We start from the raw sequence: 21862 nt of genomic DNA on the forward strand, positions 1-21862 counted from the left end.
CTCACTTCACCTCAACCATTCAGATGAAGCGTCCAACCACAGGAACCAGAGTGTGAATGCCAGGCAACGGGTAAATAAGAGTGCCTGAGTAGCAACCGGGAATAGCTGTTGAAGTGGTTTAGGAGGGTCTACTCACCATTGAAGACACAACACATTAGTCAAGAAATTGACTACTACTACTGCTCATTTCCTCCCCTACGCATATCCATTTCTGTGGCTGTGAATACGAGGACTTTTGGGGCGCTCATGACGTGAGCCCGATTGATATAACACAGCTTGGGTGTCCTCGCTTTATCACATATGAATCCCCATGATCCATCCTTCAGATCAGTAAACAGAAAGGATTTAAATGATTCCTGAATGCAGAGATGGTGAATCAATTGGATCAATGATATCAGCTCTTAAATCGACATGCTTGATTGTTTAATAATCAAGCAGACGCTTTTATCCAAAGCGACTTGCAGTCAATTCACAGTTTGAATGGTAGGTTAAAAAAAACAAACATATAAATTTGACATGACGGCATTCGCTCAGGAGGTAGGGTGGGTTCGCTGGTAACCGCAAGGTTGCTCGTTCAAACACTGGCTCCTCCTAGCTGAGAATCGAGGCATCCCTGAACAAGGCACAGAATCCTAGCTGCTCCGGACAAGCTTGTTGTTGCCTAGGCAAGGCGACAACAAGCTTGGTGGGAGCAGTGGTTGACTCCGCCGTCGGTGTGTGCATGAATGGGGGAATGTCTGTAAAGGGCTTTGGATAAAAGAGGAATATAAATGCATTCAATTTGCAAACAATTGAATTGTAAATGCAACCATTTACCATTCCATTGACATGAATTGTGGAACCTCTGTGGCAGTTTACCCTGACCACACGCCACCTTGGTGGATCGGCTTGTCTGCTCTGACCGCTGAGACACAGGTAAATGCTGAGTAGTATCACCCGAGAAGGAGGTCTGTTTTACTGAGCATCAGAACAGCTGTGATTATCTTTGGCACTCGGCCTACGACCTTGTGCCTTGTACCAGATCATAGCCGTGTGGATATGGAGTAGAACAGTTCTTGGTCTGACACAACAGTTCTACAGGCGCTACTGATTAGCTACCAGGAATAAGTGTCACCAGAGTATGATTTGTTTGTTTGTTGTAACTCGTTTATTTGCATCCGCCAACACAAACAGATCCACAACGGGACTGGGACTGGACTGTTGCCAAGCAACGCATACACATTTTTGGCCAGCTACTTTGTAAAATGTGCATTTATCTGTACGTTTCCATTTATTGTGCATCCAGTGAAATCTGAGTCTGTTGAGAGTGGCTTTGGTGGCGATGTGGGATTCAGATGAGTTGACAGTTTGATAGTCAGTACATTACTGCAATGATGGCTGGCTGTGATAAACAGTTATTAGAGATATCTGAAAGGCGGAGTTGGACATGAATAGTGAAAAGTCCCTGGGATGTTATACTCCATATCAGTACTCATAGAACGCCACTCGTCCAATCGAATTATTTGGTAGTAACTAACTTTAAATAAAGCTGTTTATTTGATAGTTGGCACGATATTACAAGCAGAGCTGCTAAACACTGACATGTCAGAGCTCTGCCGAGAGTGTGTTGGGATGGCTGGCTGAACACGTGTGCCCGGATGAGTCAACGCACCACAGGTGAGAACCACCCAGCCCCAGAGTCCAATCAGCCTGATGTGGGCCAGGTGAGGCTGCTTCCACCGGCCATCGACCATGCACCCTCCACAGACTGAATAAGAATGCATTAGACATGCATGACCATGGCTTCAAACACACACTATCCTTGGCTTGTTGGTTTTGATCCTTATTTAATACTTTAATCTAAAACTATACAATGAGTCTGCACTGTGAAACTGTTACACATTTAAGCTTTAAAATGATTCCAGAGTCTAATATATTTGACGTAGTAGAAGATAAGAATATATTACAGATGCATGGTTGGATGATTTTCATGTTATACCAATACTACACAATATATGAGAGAGTTTACCTTTATAAATGAATAAATGAATATATAAACTATTTTAAACATGCCCGTCCAGCTCAATGTTTATCCTTTGAAGAAACCCCCCCCCCCCCCCAAGTTAGATAAAACATATAATATTAAATATGGCATTTGCATCATAAAAAAACTATCTGTCTGCTCAAGCCAACCTCTAGGTTGATCAGCTGCCATGACATGAAGGCAAAACTCCTGCTGTTAGCCAAAGGCATTGATAATTTCCATTGGTAATAAGAGAGATCCATCTCTACAGGATTGGACATCCACACACCAATTTATAGCAATATATACCTTTTAAAATAGTAGTCTGACAACATGAAAAGGGTGGAGAAGGGGTCGACTATGTAGTACCAATGTGGGGACACCCCCCCCCCTTCCCCCCCTTATGGAAGGGGGAGGGAGTCTTGCTCAGAGAGGCCTTGAGAGGTGAGCAGCAGACGTCTGGGATGGAACCAAGAAGCGATCACATGGAGTTCAGACTCTTCAGATGCGAGGCTGTCCTGCCTCTGCATCGCACAAACATGGGATAAGATGATTCCACGGCTTGCATCACTAACTAAGATCCTTGCAGTGCAGTGGTGTGAGTATAAATCAAACCGGGAGTTGATGAGTGATGTTGGGCCATCATTAAGATGGGATGAAAGGATTCCTCCTCCTTCCCCACACTTAATCAAAGGACTCACCGTCCTGCCGCTCTGACATCGCACGTCTTCCAGCTGTCAGACCCACAGTGACACGCTGCTTAGGCTCCTACATGCACATGAGTGAACGTTCATGAGCGAACGTGTGTGTGTGTGTGTGTGTGTGTGTGTGTGTGTGTGTGTGTGTGTGTGTGTGTGTGTGTGTGTGTGTGTGTGTGTGTGTGTATGTGTGTGTGTGTATATGCAATTGAAATGCGGTCACTCTCAGAACCACTAACACGCACACACACACACACACATACACTTGATAGCTTTTCTGGCCCATCTAGCCCTCTTTCGTAGACACTGTCAGAAAACCTCCTGTCAAATAATTCCCATAATCCCCGTTGATGAACACACAGACCACGGGAGACAGAAGCACAGAGAGGTTAGAAGAAAACAGCCGAGAAGACTAGAGGAACAAACTGTCAGAATCATGTCTAAACCTGCGTTAGCCGTTTCACAGACATACTGATTGTATTCAAACATGGATATGCGTGCATGCAACCTGGTCTCACAGGAATCCGTGTAATGACTACGGACGCTTAACTCGAAATCCGTAGCCACATCACGGAAACACGCCGATTTCCGTGATGTGGCCACGGAATTCGCTCCAATGCAAGTTAATGACACTGATGTTCCGTGGCTCACACACGGATCCCCGTTTCAACGAGCGAGTCGACCACGGGGATTAATTCAAAACCCGTGGTGGTCTCACTGAAACACTTAAATTGTCCTTGATGTGTCCACGGAAGTTGCTCCAATGCAAGTAAATGACACTGATATTCCGTGGCACACACACACAGATTCCCGTTTCAATCTGTGTGTGTGCCAAAGTTGACCACGGCGGGGGCTTGACTCAAAATCCGTGCTGGTCTGACGGAACAACACAGTCTCACTCCGAGAACGTCAAATACCGACTGTTGGCAAAGGCCCTTTAGCGTCGGTGACTGACGGGAAAGGTACCCTTTTTAGTCGGTCGGTGACGGTAAAGGTACCCTTCGGCGTCTTCTGCATACGGAATGGGGGGTGCCTCACTACGTCTCTAATAGACGCTGTGAGCATCTTTCCTATTGGATAGTTTTTAGGATATTCTTCTGTGAAAATGGCGGACATACTTTTTATCCTGGGTGGAAAATATGATATTTTAGCATAGTTAAACCATTAAAAGTGTTTATGTAAACATTTTTAGCGAGAAATGTGCATTTTACTTTCATAATCGTCGTTCGGCGAATGTGAAGGATGTTTGGTTTGATAGATATGACGAAGAATATTTCATCGGGCGATAATGGCCGGCGTACAGGCATCCCGGGCTCACGAAAATAGGTGACACTGTCACGTTATTTAATCTATTGAAACGTGATCAGGTACACGTATTTTCTAAATGTTCGTGTCAAAAAGCACAATTTTCAAACTCATGCATATCAATTGGAAGTATTTGTCGTGATTTGTCACTAAGCACGACTTCCATCTAAGGTTCTGTCCGGGAGCTTTCTCCCTATTGTCCCAACATCAAATACAATGGATAATTGTTTAAATGTTTATTACCAACTAGAAAATTGCCAGAAAAGAAGAAAATAGAAACCTGCACCATGCCCTTTAAGGAGCTCCGTACAGAACATTTATTGTTAAAAATTGTCTGTGATAACTAAGAATATGACAGCTTTTCCAGTCTCACCAATATGCGCACAGATCGCACGGTTTGACACTTTCAAAATGCGTGCAGTACATACGCCAAATGACCATTTCGTGTGCATACGATACGCACACACACACACACACACACACACACACACACACACACACACACACACACACACACACACACACACACACACACACACACACACACACACACACACACACACACACACTGCATTTCGCTGCCAAATAAATAAATACTAAGGCAGAATAAAGAATAAATTAATTCATTATCATTCAACTTCAACATGCGTTATCACAGTATAGTGGTGGAGGGATTACGTATGTTGGCCAACCCGGAAGTGAGCGTCGCCCTGGGTTCCCTTGACAAATAGCCAACGGGTTTTTCCATTTGATTTTGGATTATTGCAGAAGCACCTTGAAGCACCTCCTCAAAAACTGAAAATAAATAAAAATAACTGTGCTCCAAAGAAAGAAATGTAAACCAATGCATTCCGAATGGGTGTGTTTCTCCGATTTTTCCATGCTACACAAAAAGAAATGTAAGCCCCTCCGAAGTGTTACCTGCAAGACCTAATGGTTCAGAATGTGGTGGAAAAACAGTTTTTGAGATAGGAAGGTCCTACCGCCCTGAAATTTGAATACCTTATTCTAAGGCCTAACTGGGACCCCCGCACCGAAACTTGGCCCGGTCGGACCCCGAGGGCCGGAATGGGGGGCCCTTCCTGCCCTAAACTTGGCCCAGTCGGACCCCGAGTGCCGGAAGGGGGGGCCTGGACTTTCATAATCCTCGCTTGGTGACTGTAAAGGATGTTTGGTCGGATGTTATGACGAAGAATCATAATGTGAATGGGAATATTCTATAAATGTCTTGATATCATCTTTCGTCTCAACACTTCTGCTGCAGCCGCTTAAAGTCTCACTCCGAGAACCTTAAAATATGAATCAATTCATTAGAAGTATGAAAATATCTTCCCGGTTACGTAACGGGGCAAACAAGGTGTCCTTTGACATCTACGTTTCGAGGCGATTGCAACAGTGCCACACATGATCATATTTGAATATGTTTCGGGGTAGTAATTAGCTGTCGATTTTGGAGGCCTTTATCAATAATGACTCAACTCAACGTGTAGAGGCTAAATAACATGTCATTTGTCACAAATTTCTATCGGGAAGCAAATCAATAGCTGCTCATTATTGATTAAGGCCTCCAATTTCGACAGCTAATTACTACCATTAAACATGTTCGAATATGCTCATGTGTGGCACCGTTGCAATCGCCTGGAAGCGTAGATGTTGAAGGACACCTTGTTCTCCCTCTTACGCCACCGGGAAGATATTTAAATGCTTTTGATTGACTAATGAATTGATTCAGCTATTCCCCCAGAAGTCTGGGGTCAAAAGGTCAAAAGAAGCCGGCACCACGCTGCTTATGAGTCAAAAGTTAATGTGTATTTCTCTCATACATTTTGTCATTATTAAAGAGAGGCCTGATTCTCAGATATGCAGGTTGGATGGCTACGGTGTAGGTCTGGGAATAACTTCAGGCCAAAATCTTGCAAGCGAGCCGCTGGGTGCAGGTGCAACGAGATGGAGCACTTGCCGAGTCATTTCCTGTAGGGCTGGAGCCACAGGTTGAAGCGTATGCGTCCTTTGAGACCCCCTTTGATATATAAGAGACCTCAAAGTAAAGCTTACTTAAATGTCGTCGACCCAGTCACCTATTGCATCACTTCCTTTAGGGCTTCGGCATCCTAATTGATCATTGCAGTATAATTGAATGCCCTCTTTCATATATATGATACCTCCACCACTGGGACGTGGCAACAATTCTCCAAATCCATATGGGGAGGGGGGGGGGGGTGATGCTTGTGGACAGTAGGGTTGTACACTAGACATAAATAGGAAGAAAACTCAGGAGAAGGAATGACCTCTCATAAATATTTATTTAATAAATTGTTTCAAATAACCCTGCCTCGTTAAATCAATGAGCTTGGTGTTTTGCTTTCAAAAATAGGTTATAGAAGAAGTCTAAACTGCAGAAAATAAAAACATCCAAGCTGCCTTTTAAGGATACCTTGGAATATCCGTCTATTTTTTAACCATCGGACCCTAGTTTACGACAAAAACAACACAATTTACGGCAGCTCATTTGCCGCGTGGTTTTTAGAGCCATGTAAGGATGAGAGGGGCTGGTGGATAGCAACCACCATAGCAACCATGACGGTCAAGTGACTGGATTCAGCCCCGTTGAAAAAAATAGAATACCACCCTCAGGAGATTAATGATATTTAAATTATTACGACCATGAAGTCTTTATTTGCATGGGTTTACATTTCGTTTTGTGTAGCATGGAAAAATCGGAGAAACACTCCCATTCGGAATGCATTGGTTTACATTTCTTTCTTTGGAGCACAGTTATTTTTTATTTATTTTCAGTTTTTGAGGAGGTGCTTCAAGGTGCTTCTGCAATAATCCAAAATCAAATGGAAAAACCCGTTGGCTATTTGTCAAGGGAACCCAGGGCGACGCTCACTTCCGGGTTGGCCAACATACGTAATCCCTCCTCCACTATACTGTGATAACGCATGTTGAAGTTGAATGATAATGAATTAATTTATTCTTTATTCTGCCTTAGTATTTATTTATTTGGCAGCGAAATGCAGTGTGTGTGTGTGTGTGTGTGTGTGTGTGTGTGTGTGTGTGTGTGTGTGTGTGTGTGTGTGTGTGTGTGTGCGTATCGTATGCACACGAAATGGTCATTTGGCGTATGTACTGCACGCATTTTGAAAGTGTCAAACCGTGCGATCTGTGCGCATATTGGTGAGAAAAGCTGTCATATTCTTAGTTATCACAGACCATTTTTAACAATATATGTTCTGTACGGAGCTCCTTAAGGGACAATAGGGAGAAAGCTCCCGGACAGAACCTTAGATGGAAGTCGTGCTTAGTGACAAATCACGACAAATACTTCCAATTGATATGCATGAGTTTGAAAATTGTGCTTTTTGACACGAACATTTAGAAAATACGTGTACCTGATCACGTTTCAATAGATTAAATAACGTGACAGTGTCACCTATTTTCGTGAGCCCGGGATGCCTGTACGCCGGCCATTATCGCCCGATGAAATATTCTTCGTCATATCTATCAAACCAAACATCCTTCACATTCGCCAAACGACGATTATGAAAGTAAAATGCACATTTCTCGCAAAAAATGTTTACATAAACACTTTTAATGGTTTAACTATGCTAAAATATCATATTTTCCACCCAGGATAAAAAGTATGTCCGCCATTTTCACAGAAGAATATCCTAAAAACTATCCAATAGGAAAGATGCTCACAGTGTCTATTAGAGACGTAGTGAGGCACCCCCCATTCCGTATGCAGAAGACGCCGAAGGGTACCTTTACCGTCACCGACCGACTAAAAAGGGTACCTTTCCCGTCAGTCACCGACGCTAAAGGGCCTTTGCCAACAGTCGGTATTTGACGTTCTCGGAGTGAGACTGTGTTGTTCCGTCAGACCAGCACGGATTTTGAGTCAAGCCCCCGCCGTGGTCAACTTTGGCACACACACAGATTGAAACGGGAATCTGTGTGTGTGTGCCACGGAATATCAGTGTCATTTACTTGCATTGGAGCAACTTCCGTGGACACATCAAGGACAATTTAAGTGTTTCAGTGAGACCACCACGGGTTTTGAATTAATCCCCGTGGTCGACTCGCTCGTTGAAACGGGGATCCGTGTGTGAGCCACGGAACATCAGTGTCATTAACTTGCATTGGAGCGAATTCCGTGGCCACATCACGGAAATCGGCGTGTTTCCGTGATGTAGCTACGGATTTCGAGTTAAGCGTCCGTAGTCATTACACGGATTCCTGTGAGACCAGGTTGGTGCATGTCAACAGTTGTTGTATGTACACAAAAAAAACACAGAGACAGACATAAGCACACTGAATGCATTCGCGTGTACGTACTCACGCACTCACACAAGCATGCATACATACTACAGAGTGCACTGCAGACACACAGAACTGCATATTTGTACATTCAACAACAAACCAATAGTAACAATCAGACCAACACACAAGCACACACACACACACACACACACACACACACACACACACACACACACACACAGCTGGGACAAGCTGCTTTTGTCTGAGCATCTCTTGTCCATGCACATGTATTGTTCAGGACTTTTCAGATGTGCTGATCTTTATTCACTGTACTGGTGTTATCAACACAATACCCTGACAGACGCTGACCCTCTGGTCTAGATGGACGTCCTCTCCTCTGCTCAAACCACCACAGTGGCTCCTAGAGAACCCTGAATATAACGAGGGCCCAATATCTCTCTCCTTCTGTCTCTCTTGCCTGCAAAGAACTCTGAATATTACTGAGTAGAATGCCCAATCTCTATCTTCTCTCTCTGTCTGTCTGTCTGTCTGTCTGTCTGTCTGTCTGTCTGTCTGTCTGTCTGTCTGTCTGTCTGTCTGTCTGTCTGTCTGTCTGTCTGTCTGTCTGTCTGTCTGTCTGTCTGTCTGTCTGTCTGTCTGTCTGTCTGTCTCTCTCTCTCTCTCTCTCTCTCTCTCTCTCTCTCTCTCTCTCTCTCTCTCTCTCTCCAACTCTCTATGTCTTTCCCTTTTTCCATACTTGTCTCAGTCCTCCTCATGTACCTTTCTCTCTCCGCCTCTATCTTTGCCATACCACTCTCTCTCTCTCTCTCTCTCCCTCTCTCCCCCTCCTTCTCTTATTGTTGTTCCCTGCGGTCCCACTTTTATGATTTCAGGGAGCCTGGGGCCGTCCGTTGTGATGCCATCGAGTGTGTTTTTATCTTTCCTCATCCATCTACCCGTCTCTCTATGTGTCCATCCGTCTGGTTGTTTCTATATATTTATGTACCTTCTCCAGCAGTGTGGGTTCCCTTCAGACTCTAAGTACTGTACCGGGCGGTGACTCGCCGCAACGCTCCAGGAAAATAGACATTTAATTCACCTTCGGTTGTGATAAACACCTGTCGTTCTGGGCTAGAGTTGACCTGGCGATGGCTTCCAGGTTGTGTTTGTGTGTGTACGTGTATGTGTGTGTTTTTGTGTGTGTGTGTGTGTGTGTGCGTGTGTGTGACTGTGTGGGTGTACGTGTGTTTGTGTACATGTGTGTGTGTGTGTGTGTGTGTACGTCTGTGTGTAACAGTGTGTGTGTGAGTCGTTTTGTGTATGTTTTTATTATGAAAAGATTATGACTTGTTTGTGGAACCAATCTTCTGGTCACAACTTCACATTTCCTCTGTCCCCTCTGTGACAGGAGCCCAGGGCTGGTGGATAAGGTGATACAGCAGATAACATTAAGCTAGGAGTAGTACTAAGTACAACTTTGAATGGTGGTCAACATACCAGTGGCTTGTACCACCACCACTTGATCACTTTTTCTGTTACTTATTTGTACTTATACTTATTATTTTTTTTACCTATCAATTTACTTCCTATTGTATTGTTGCTGTTATGTGGCTGTTGAGGAACCAACCATAAAACCTTTAATCCTGTATACAATAAGATGTAATAAAAGCTATTCTGATTCTGAATCGCATGGAAAAAGTTCTAAGAACACAGACTGCTCCACTACTAATGACACATACGTACCACTGAAACAACGAAGAAATCAGTTTGAGGCCAAGATAAACAGCCGGTTTGCGGCCAGGCGTCTCTTTTAAGCACCGGTAATAAGATATTATGTGTGTGAAAGTAAACTTCTCTGTAGAATAGCCGCCCTGGGTCTATGGCGGGGGTCTCTAACCAGTGCTTGCGTTTATGGCTGTGCGTCCCGACTTGTCCTTACGTTTCCGGAGAGGTTCACGTCAGCCGAGGTAAGGTGGCAGACACTTCTGGCTACGCCGGTAACTCAGACCCACAGCGGTCTCACTTGGCTGACACAGAAGTTTAAATTAAGCGTATTCATTCTTGCTGTTCACATTTGGCATAAGCTAGCTTTGTCTGTAACAGCAGACACGTTTAGTATTTAGTCATTGGGCGTTTCTAAAGTGTCTTAGAGTGTCTCACAATGAGGCAAGAAGATTCACCTCGCTGCGTTTCAGTAGTTATTCTGTAGAGACTCCCCTCGACCTCACTTCCTCAATTGAGGATACTTCAGTGTATCAAACACAGGAAGTGTTGAATATTTTCACACCATCAGCGACACAGCCATAAGGCTAGTTGGAAGGTTTTAATCTGCTCAGATCATCAACCGTCTCGGTCACGTTAGCTGATGCTGAAGCAGTTCACCTTGGGGGGGGGGGGGGGGGGGGGATGGGGCCTGATCAAGCAATGACGAGGATGGCGTCAAAATTAGTTTTGGAATGCACCCCTAGGGTTGTCGCAGCACTCCCCCTGACAGCAGTGTTCCTGGACCTGTGATGAAGTACAGTACAGTGTCAACTCTGAAGACCATGCCTCGTTTTAAATGCAAGGGTTGTTGCCAGAGTCCCCAGATTGTTTTTTACAGACTCTACTCTAATTTATAAAGCATGACCTCAAATGCACCCTTCCTATCTTACTTATTATAGTTTTATAACCAACAGTTAAGGGATGAAATAAGGAACAATCTGAAATACAACTTTCAACTTTCCAACTGGGAAAATTCCGACAACGGAGTCCCATTCTACCAATTGATGCACTCTGAAAGATTATAACACCATTTGAGTTAATGTGTATGCTTCTATGCTTGCATCCGTGTATGTGTGCACATTTATAGGTTTGTTCTTGAATGTGTGTGTGAGCGAGTGTGTGTGTGTGCGTTTGTGTCACACACACATGTGTGCAAGCATGCACGTATTACTAAGCAGCTCCATGGATGCGCAGGTTAGCTGCAGGGCTGCCTGTCCCCTGACTCGTGCGCTGACCCGCTGCTCTCTCTCTCTCTCTCTCCCTCCCTGGTAGGTTCACCCTCTGCTGATGCGCGAGAGGCGCTCCGAGTCCCACAGGAACAAGCTCCTGCGGCGGACGGTCAGCGTTCCCGTTGAGGGGCGGCCGCATCCAGAGATGGGTAAGCAACCTGATGTGCGACAGGAAGGGGCCCGCCCCCCGCCTGGCTGGGTTACACAGAGTTACATGGAGTTACACAGAGTAGCTACCGAGTATCACAGAATTACGTAGTTACATGGAGTTACACAGAGTAGCTACCAGTATCACAGCGTTACGTAGAGTTACATGGAGTTACATAGAGTAGCTACCAGTATCACAGAGTTACGTAGAGTTGCATGGAGTTACATAGAGTAGCAAAGAGTAACACACAGTTACATGGAGTTACATCGAGTTACATGGAGTTACATAGAGTTACATAGAGGGGCAAAGAGTATCAGAGTTTTGTAGAGTTATGTAGTTACGTAGAGCTACATAGAGATGCATAGAGTTATAAGGAGCTACATAGAGGGACAAAGAGTATCACAGAGTTATATAGAATGATAGAGTTAAATAGAGGTACATAGAGGGACATAGAGTTAAAAAGAGTGGCAAAGAGTATAGCAGATTTATATAGAACCATACAGTTACATCAAGGTACATCGAGGACCATAGTTACATGGACTTACCAATACTAACAAAGAGTTAAACACAAGCATAGAGTTACTTTGAGGTACATAGAGTTACACATAGTTACATAGAGTTACACAGTTACGCAGAGCTACACAGGGAGACATAGAGTCCCGTAAAATAGAGTTATGTAAAGATATAAAGTCACATATGTAGACATATTGAGTTGCATAGAGGAACATAGAGAGTTACAGTTATATAGGTACATTAGAGATAGCATGGGAAACTAAAGGTTTTACAAATATGCTATGTTGCACACACATATACAAAATGATTAAATTGTCATCTTTGGTCAACATGGACAGCACTCCTCCCCATATTTATGTGTTTATTTAAGGTACTTTTAAGTTTTTTTTGGAGTATACTTCGGCAGAGGAATCAATGGTGTTGGTCAATGTCTCTCTGCCTTTCTCTCTCTCTGCTCTGTCGCTGCTGCTGCTTTCTCTATCCCGGGTCCTTATCCATCTCTCCATTGAGACCCTCCAGGTCCTCATTTCATTCCTTTCAGTTAGGCTCTCAGCCTCTGCCAACTTCTCTCTCTATCTGGTCGACTTTTCTCTATTGGTCACTCTCTCTTTCACTCTCCCTCACGATTCAAATGGCTTTATTGGCATTGAAAACATACATTTACATTCACTTTTATTACCAAACTTTATCATTATACTATGTAGGGTTAAGGTTAGCAAATTGGGGTAATCCAAGTGATCACTGAGATATACATGGCTGATTGAGATGACTGTCTTGGGGAATAAATGGTAGGCACTGGTGGTCCATGCCAGGGCATTCCTGTAACGTCTAACAGAGAGCAGCAGCTTGGGCAGCTGAAGTCTTCTTTGATTTTCTATTCTTTTTTTCGGCATCTTGTGTGGTAGAAGCTTCCCAAGTAGGGGTGGTGGCAGCCAGGGATGCCTTCCGCTGTCTCCCCCCATAGAGGGCCTATGTGTTCAGCAGCTGTGCAGCTGGCGTACCAGGCAGTCCTGCAGACAGAGAGGATGCGCTCCATGGTGAACTTATGTGTGGGGCACCTAGGTGTATGTGAGGGCTTTGATAGACATGCCAAACTTCTTGAGGCTCCTCAGGAAGTATAGGCTACTTTGGGTAGCATTTGCTGCCTGGACCAATCAAGATGATCGTTGATGAGCACACTGAGGAACTTGAGGCAGGAGACTCTCTCCACTTCTGCACCATCGATCTGCAATCATTTCGGACATTGAGAGAGAGCTGGTCGTCCTGGCACCATGTGGCCAAGACAAGGACCTCCTCCCAGTAGGCGTTTTCAGATGAGACCCAGTATGGTGGTGTATTCTGCAAACTGGACTTACACTAAACTTAAGAATGAAGTTGGACCTTCGATTGGCCAAGTAGCCATGCATGAGCAGGGCTTACAGGAGGGGACTGAGTACACAGCCCTGAGGGGCTCCGGGGCTCAGGGTCAGTGCAGAGGCGGTGAGGTTACCTATTAGTCTGCCCGTCAGGAAGACCAGCATCCCTTTGCAAGGAGAGGTGTTAAAAACCCGGAGGCAGTAATAGTCGGCATAGGGATGAGTTCAAGTTATTAAGTTGTCCAGCATATGCTACAAAATTTGAATCATAGATAGGTATTATAACTATCTCTCTCTCGCTCTCTCTCTTTCTCTCTCTCTCTCTCTCTCTCTCTCTCTCTCTCTCTCTCTCTCTCTCGCTCTCTTTCTATCTCTCTCATCTCTCTCTCTCTCTCTCTCTCTCTCTCTCTCTCTCTCTCTCTTTCTCTCTCTCTCTCTCTCTCTCTCTCTCTCTCTCTCTCTCTCTCTCTCTCTCTCTCTCTCTCTCTCTCTCTGTGTGCTGCAGGAACTTTTCTCTGTGTTTGTTTGTTTGTTTGTTTGCATCTGACTCAGTGTCTGCTTTCACCTTCTCCCACTGTACACCTCCTCTACACTCCCAGCTATTTAGAGGCCGTCCCAAGGGACGGTATTTCTCTCTCTCTCTCTCTCTCTCTCTCTCTCTCTCTCTCTCTCTCTCTCTCTCTCTCTCTCTCTCTCTCTCTCTCTCTCTCTCTCCCTCTGTATGTGCACTATACCATGGACGCTCTATGCATGTGTTTATCAACACGCACTCTTGTGGACGCACGCCTCTCCGCAGCAGAACACTGGCGCTGGCTCTCTGGGAGAAACCAGCCAATGACACGCACACACGCACACACACACACACACACACACATACACACACACACAAACAAAAACAACAACCTGTGATATATGGTGAATTGCTATTGTGAAGATTGACATTACTACAGTGAATGTAAGATAACTAGCTGATTGACATGATTGTATTTTTACCATGATTGTCAATCAGATGATGTGATGAAACTGCAATGCAGAAGTTCCTGTTATTAAGCACTTTGGCTCACAGCCCATTGCCTAGCACGGTAGCGTGTCTTTTGCATAGCATTCTATATGCTATTGTTTGGCAGCATTTTATGGGCTAAGATGCCAACAATATGACCAGCTATGACCATCATTACGCACCTCTGGCCATTTTGTCTTATCAAGAGCTGTTGATATTGGACTTTAGTTTAAAGAAGCAGCCAGTCGGCATGTCCAAGCGTGGACAATTAATACCGGTTAACACATTATATCACTTTCGGTGCTCCTGCTTTTCATGAACCAACACCGGCAGAACCTTGATCCGTCTCACTGCAGTTCAATCCAACACACTCACACTCCTCCATAAATTAAAGGAAGTGTTGTAATGGTTGAACACAAATAGTGTGTGTAAAAAACCTTTGGAAATTGATTTCAGTAACAATCTTGTGGTCTTTCAAAGTGTCTGGGCCTGCGCTGCATTCACAGCTTACCTAGGCCGTTCTCTCCCAGACAGAACCCAAGATGGGACCCTCGGACCCTCTGACCCTGATCATGGTAGAGGGGGGTGATGTGGTGTGGTGGACTTCAGGGTCTGTAAGCATAGCAGCGACACGTGCTGGCAGGTGACAGGCTGGTTGGCCCGTCAGAGATGGTTGGTTGGTAGAGACGGTGTGGGATGGATGTTTGTAGGACACGTGAGTCCCGGCCTTCCTAAACGGAGCACCCAGACTCTCCACGGACTGCCTTTATACACCAGAGAGTGGCACGTACATGGCTGAATAATCATGTGACAAGGAATGTATTTTTACTCAAGCACTCAAGTCATTTCAGACTAAGTACCACTCTAAGGTATAATTTAGGGCAATCTGAGCTAGAACTACAAAAGTGCTTTATACCAGTCACTTTTATCCAATGCAACTTTTTTGGGAACATGTCATTAAGGAGCAGGGAGGCGTTAGGGCCTCTTGCCAGGGATGCCTACAGACAGACATGTTGGCATTGGGGTTAAAATCCTTCGACTGGGAGTCAAACACGGTAACCACACATTGACTAACCATCACCCTCCAATAAATCCTTGGAGACAGATATGAATGTGAAATTTTAAATTTTGTGGAAAATCATTCCTGATAATTACAAATGATAGCCTCGTTTAGGTTGTTCCTAATCTATTTACAAGGCGATTGTATACATTATCTTTGCAATCAAATAGACCTCCATTCCTTTATCCAAATGAAAGGTGTTAAGGTAGTAAGCAATCCCATTGGGTCATTTAGTTGCCTTGTATCCATGCAGATGTATCGACTTCCCCCACATTGCTTATAAAAGCAAGGGTCAGTACACCGGAAACAATAAAATCCTTCCTCGATGAGCAGGGCGAGACATGACAGCTGACTGTCACGTCTCGGTTGAGGTTAACTAACCTCAACCTTGACCAGTGGCACCCAGTATCCCGTCACACACCTTCTTCCTCCTGGGTTGTGATTGGTTGTTTGACAGCAAACCCCTGCAAGGCCGCCAGATGTGTCGACCCACAAAGATGGTGTCTGGATGGACCGTGGGTCTGTCAGAGCGCCGCCTGGCCTCCCCATCACGTCCTCCCCATCACGTCCTCTGAAAGCAGACTTAATAATTCCTCTTCTCCGTCCACTATGCGGTAATTCATCTTCAATGAAGACATTGATCTACAGCTGTATATTTGTCGTGCAGCTTAAGAGGATACATGCAAATGAACTTCTTGATGAGCAATGCAGCGTGGTGACAAGATAAGTAATAGTAGTAATCTGTCGCTTCCTTTTGTCCATTGTTTCAAATAGTTACCATAAACACAAGTAAGTGTTGTTGTACGGGATAAAAACGTTTCCGTTATTATGGAAGATGCTGTCTACAGAGTGACACATAACGGTTGATTATATCACTCAATGAAGGACTCTTTGAGGCTGTTTGAATCAAATGGAGTAGATGAATGGATTGCAGTACATCAATATATGTGCAGACTAAAATCCCTGTTCATTTTAACTTGGAAAGAGTTTGAAAAGCGTGTAGACAGCCATTTGTTTTAGGAGGATTTGTGATCCAGACCATGAAATGGCGCAGCCAGTTAAAGTAGTCTGCTCATGGGTACGTGTATCTGCCTTTTTTGTTTGGACAGCAGCATTTAAATAGCTCCTTTTACCAGTACGAATGTCTGTCTTTATTGGTTAATTGTCTGTCTCACTATGGCACAGGACAATTTCCGTAACAAATAAAACCATAAAGTGGCATCTTACCTTATTTTAAATCGCTGCTGAACACACAAGTGAGGACGAAAAAGGACGCTAAGGACCTAGTCTCGCAAAGCCAGACCAAACTACAGCAAGTAGAATGGTCTGGAACCACACTATTCAGAGCCTCTATCCGGGGGGAAACAGGGCTGGCCTGTTTTTATTTCTTTAAACCAATCACAATCGTCTAGGGCGGGGCTAACCCCGGGAAGCAGCAGCGGTGTCCATTGAAAATAGTGCCGGAGGGGAAATTATTTTGATTGAATGTCTTCACGTTCAGAGGCTGTCAGAGAGATGGCTCAATCCGAACCGCAAACGCCACAAAAAACGATTAAAGATGTATGTCGCCTATGTGAAGATCCTTTTATAGTCAAAAAGAACAAACATTGTTTCTTTCTTTCTCACAATGATGTCAAGACACCATACACTTTGGCCCTTGAGGAGCTCATGGGACCTATCAAAACGACAGACGTTTTAACATTCATATGTGGTTCTTGTAGAACGCTGTTAAACAAATACCGTAGGTGCTATTGTGAAGTGGAACGGATCGGTTCATTGGTTGAATCAATGTCAAAACTCGCCATACTGCCTAGTTTCCGAGTTTGAGGGGGAGCACAATACGGGAAAGCCAGCCACAGGAAGGGGAGGAGTAGCGGTGGAATCCGACACTAGCGCTATAGACGCTGTCCATTTCCGCTCAGCCAGACTACTAAGGACCTGACCCTCCACTAGGAGGGATTCAGGACCCCGGACAGCAGCCATTGAAATTAGGCCAAGTCATCCTTAATCAGTGCTGCAACGCAGCTGCTGCTTGATTGGCACAGAGGAACACCTTCCAGTCATGGAAACAAACTCTTTGGCAGCTACATAGCCAGGAGTCTCGCCCTGCTGTCCAGATGCCATGCAGGCATCCAGAGAAAACAGTAAGCAGCTCTGAACAGCAAGCTAAGAAAAAATAAAAAGTATATTGAGGAGTGATAGTCCACTGTTGTGTGCCTTCCCTTACGGGTCAAACCCTGTTGTTGAAGCAGGCTCCAGTCCAAGCCTGAAACCCCATTCGAGGAATGGTACCCTTTATGTTCGATAAACCCCTAAACTCCCCTTTGCCCTTGAATAAAACCTTGATTTATTTGAACTCAAACCAATACATGGTGTCTTACTACTGTCAAATGTCCATCAAAATAAAATAGAATTAAGATCTCTTGTTAATTTTCTCAGTCCTTTTCCCTCAAACATCAAATTAGCTTTAGAAAAGAAAACCAGCTCTGGTGGATTGAACTGTCGATCGATTGGTGAACTAAAGTGACATTGGAAGTTACAGTAGAAAACTGCAAAAAACTGCTTTGTAAAAAAGTTTTCCAAAGCAGTTGGTGCAATGCAAAGGTTATGAAGGGCAGATTGAAGCTGTTGAAACAAAGTTTGGTGCAGATTGGTGAATTCTAGGAAAAGCTAATCTGATGTTTATCCTCCCTTTCATTAGCTGTTTGAGATAGATGACGCTCATTAATGAATTTGGCCTTTACTGTTGTGTGTTCGCATCCTAGATTGACTTTCTCTGAGGCTGCTCAATTGAAAAGCGTATTATCTAAATTCCATTCCCTGTGGCGTGCCCTCCCAAACACTGTGAAGCCGGGATGGCGTCAACATTTGACTCAATACAATGTCAACCAGTAAAGAGGTTTTCAGGGTATTTTTACCTCTCCCTGTTTGCCTCTTCATTCACTAATTCCTGCTGTCGTCTATCTCCTCACTGAGGTTGTCTAAGGTGAAGTTGGTTTGTAGAAGTACCTTGATCTGATAGGCTGGAGCTTTGTTTTTTGGAGATAGGGTAGCCTGACTTGCAGAGGGGTACATGTCTATCAATGTATATCAACGCTCTTCTTTGACTATTTGCCAACCACAGATATTAAGCACAAATATCTCCCAAGGCACAGTGTAAGAACAAAAGCAATACAATGTGAGAATACATTTAGTGTGAATTATTATTTTTTAAAAGAATTCCAAGTTTCAAATAACTTAATATATCCAGTCATGCCTGAAGTCTGCCATCAAAACGAAATAAAACTCTTAGAAAAGTGTGTAATGTTTGGTGTGAGTTTTTTTTAAATATTTTATGTGAATTACTATATTGTCACTAAAGTTTACTGAGTACGACATTAATAGGAAAAACAAATAAATGATATTGTGGCCCCATTCCCCATAGGATAATTAAAAGAACACAGAGACCAACGGAAAGTCATAAATATGCAGTATTAAATATGCTTTTCCTTTTTCTTCAAGTTAATTGCTTTTTGGCAGCTACAGCATCCTGTCCCTTGATTCACAGAAAAGTGTTTCACTTTCACTTACACTTACACACTTACAAGCCGTTTCTCTTCATCTGACCTCAAAAGCTTCATGGATACACTTGTCATTAAATCATTAACAACCAACCTGTTAGCACAGTGGTCCTCAACTAATGGACTAATTCACGGCCTCTTAGATATAGGCTCCCCTATACCGGCCCGAAACATTTGGGGGAGAGAAATTTATGTGCATGTTTTGATATACATGAATCATAAACTGTTTGTATGAGTACTTACAGTTGGAGTTCAAGTAGAGTTGTGCTTCACTTATGATTGTGGTCATTCATTGGAAAGATTTACTGAACTTATTTATATAAATATTCAGATTTACATAATAATATTTAAGTTTTATCCAGATTCAGATTTTTGTACATTTTCCTAGTAAGCCCTTCAATCCTTCAAAGTAGGGGAACGCATAGCCCCATTTGAGAAACACTGCACTAGTATACTAAAACATGCTGATAGAATCATGTACTTTACTGAAGCATAAAATTAGAAAAGGAATCACACCAAAGGGGGAATAATGTCTCAACTGACCCAATGCATTACCGCAGGGGTGGGGGGGGGGCTTGTGTAAGTAACTACGTCAAGGGCTTAATCTCGGGTGACGGTTACTTTAGAGGAGGACTTTGGAGATGAGGAGGAGAATTTTGATTATTTCAGATTTTACGTCAGCGAGAGCTGAATTGGATGTTGCAATGCATTCCAGGTTACAACGTTACACAAGACTGACGGGTCATGTCTGAAACCCTTCTTCTTTCTCTCTCCGTCTCTCTCTCGCTCTGTCTCCTTCCGTCTGCCTCATTTTTCTTGTTCTTGTCTTTGCCGTGATTTGCTGAGTCATGCTGCCGGCTGGCTGTCAGGACAGGAAATGAATACAAACGCGTAGCTGCTGTAGGGTTGTTTCCCCGCGTGACGGACACAGTGACTGATACCCCCTTTCCCCCCCCCCTAACTCAGGGTTAAATCCCCAACACTCTGGCGTTAAGTATTTCACCATGGAGACACACGCCAGCCTTAAGCCCTCTTAACTTTATTAAGAGGGCTGTAAAGAAGAATGTTTCGTAAGTAGACTTAAGGTGTGTAGAAATACTCTGTTAGCAAGTTTCAACATTTTAACTACTGGTCTCGCCGATCCACGTTCAGGGAAACCATGATGATAAAAGGACAGTGTTGACTTGTAAATGTTTACATTAACAGGAGGGATTTACATGCACCGCTCTGACAGAGGAGAGGCATTTCTTCCTACCAGGATTACATTAAAAATGAATTTGAGAACAGGCGAGAGTAGGAATGATTCAGTTCAGTAAAACAAACAAAATTGTCTGTCATCTTTATAGAACACATTGGAATGAGAACACTTCTCTCCAAATCCGCCTCTTTCAGTGCCAGTGTCATAATAATAACTTCAGTGCTTGTGTAGCATTTTGTCGACATTATCCAACATTCAGTTAATGTTTGACAGCTCGCATACCACGCTCACGTCGCAGTGTACATCTCTGGAAAGACAGGAAACAAGCTCCCCCCCCCCCTCCCCCCCCGCAACCTGCTCTATGCAAATGGTTACATAATGCAGGCGCTCAGCGCAGCACTCTGCTGTTGTGATGCCTTTATAGCTCACCAAAGGTGGGGGATAGCAGGAGGAAGCCGACGGGACCTCCGCTTGATTGACGCTCGTGTGCCGGCTCGCCGTGCTCAGAGGTCCCGGGATTAAGCGCCCTCCCAACCGCAGAGACACGCTCTCTGGGAGGGTCTGCCAGAGGGTGCCACACACTAACACACACACACACACACACACACACACACACACACACACACACACACACACACACACACACACACACACACACACACACGCACACACACACACAAAAATACAGAATGTCCCACAGGCAGATGCTCACACACACACACACACAGTCTCACATACTCAAACACACACACACAAACACACACACACACACACACACACACACACACACACACACACACACACACACACGCACACACACACACACACACACACACACACACACACACACACACACACACACACACACACACACACACACACACACACACATACCTACACACACACACACACACACACACACACACACACACACACACACACACACACACACACACACACACACACACACACACACACACATACAGGCATATAATCGTGCACACATCCTCGCACAAACACTTTTCCTCTGATCTCCCGTCATGGGGGACCTTCTGTACCTGCACCGAGATGATGAATGGAGCTTGGTTAGTGTAAAAAACTCTCCATGGACTATAAGTCTGACCCAGGACTAGTTCTGGTTATTTATGATGAATTGAGCTAGGTGTAAAATAATATCGTCAAGACCAGTGTCTCGATGGACTACTGGACCAACCAAGCCCTAGATTAACCCAGGGCTAAATTAACCAAGGATCAGATGCAGGGAATGAAGAAACATAAATAAACTGTTAAGAAGATACATCTATTGAGTGACATGAAGTAATAGGTAGATTGTTCTTTCAGGATGCTTACAAGATCAGGTAACACTTTACAATAAGTGTATACCATTCAAAATTAATCAACATTAGTTATCACAGTAATAAGGATTAACTAACACTAAACTGACAGTTAACTCATTGTCCAGTAATCATTTACTAATGGTGTTCATTTTATCCAAGGTATAGGATTTGTTAACTAAGTTATTAATTTATACATTTATTTATTGGCTAACCCAAATAAATTATGTATGAATTAATACCTTGGTTAACATGAACACCATCAATAAATTATTACAAGACCATTAGTTAAATGTGAATCAACTGTTAGTTCATTTTTAGTTGATGAATATTACTTTAATAACAAATGTGATTTATTGGTCAATTATTGTAGGCCTACATTGTCAAATGTTACCCACTTGGTTAGGAGCATGGTAGGAAGGTGTACTGA

The 21862-nt window shown here is 43.9% G+C and overlaps 1 protein-coding gene across 5 annotated transcripts in view; it reads left to right on the plus strand.

Moving 5' to 3' along the window:
• syngap1b (synaptic Ras GTPase activating protein 1b) overlaps positions 1 to 21862 on the plus strand; it is a 108800-nt gene that overhangs the window by 39847 nt on the left and 47091 nt on the right. For all 5 annotated transcript variants that reach the window (XM_060064500.1, XM_060064504.1, XM_060064501.1 and 2 more), the window contains exon 3: positions 11308 to 11413. In XM_060064500.1, the coding sequence (XP_059920483.1) occupies positions 11308 to 11413 (106 nt within the window). The remainder of the gene's footprint in view (positions 1 to 11307; positions 11414 to 21862) is intronic.

Source organism: Gadus macrocephalus, chromosome 11 (genome assembly GCF_031168955.1).
Source record: "Gadus macrocephalus chromosome 11, ASM3116895v1".
Taxonomy (NCBI): domain Eukaryota; kingdom Metazoa; phylum Chordata; class Actinopteri; order Gadiformes; family Gadidae; genus Gadus; species Gadus macrocephalus.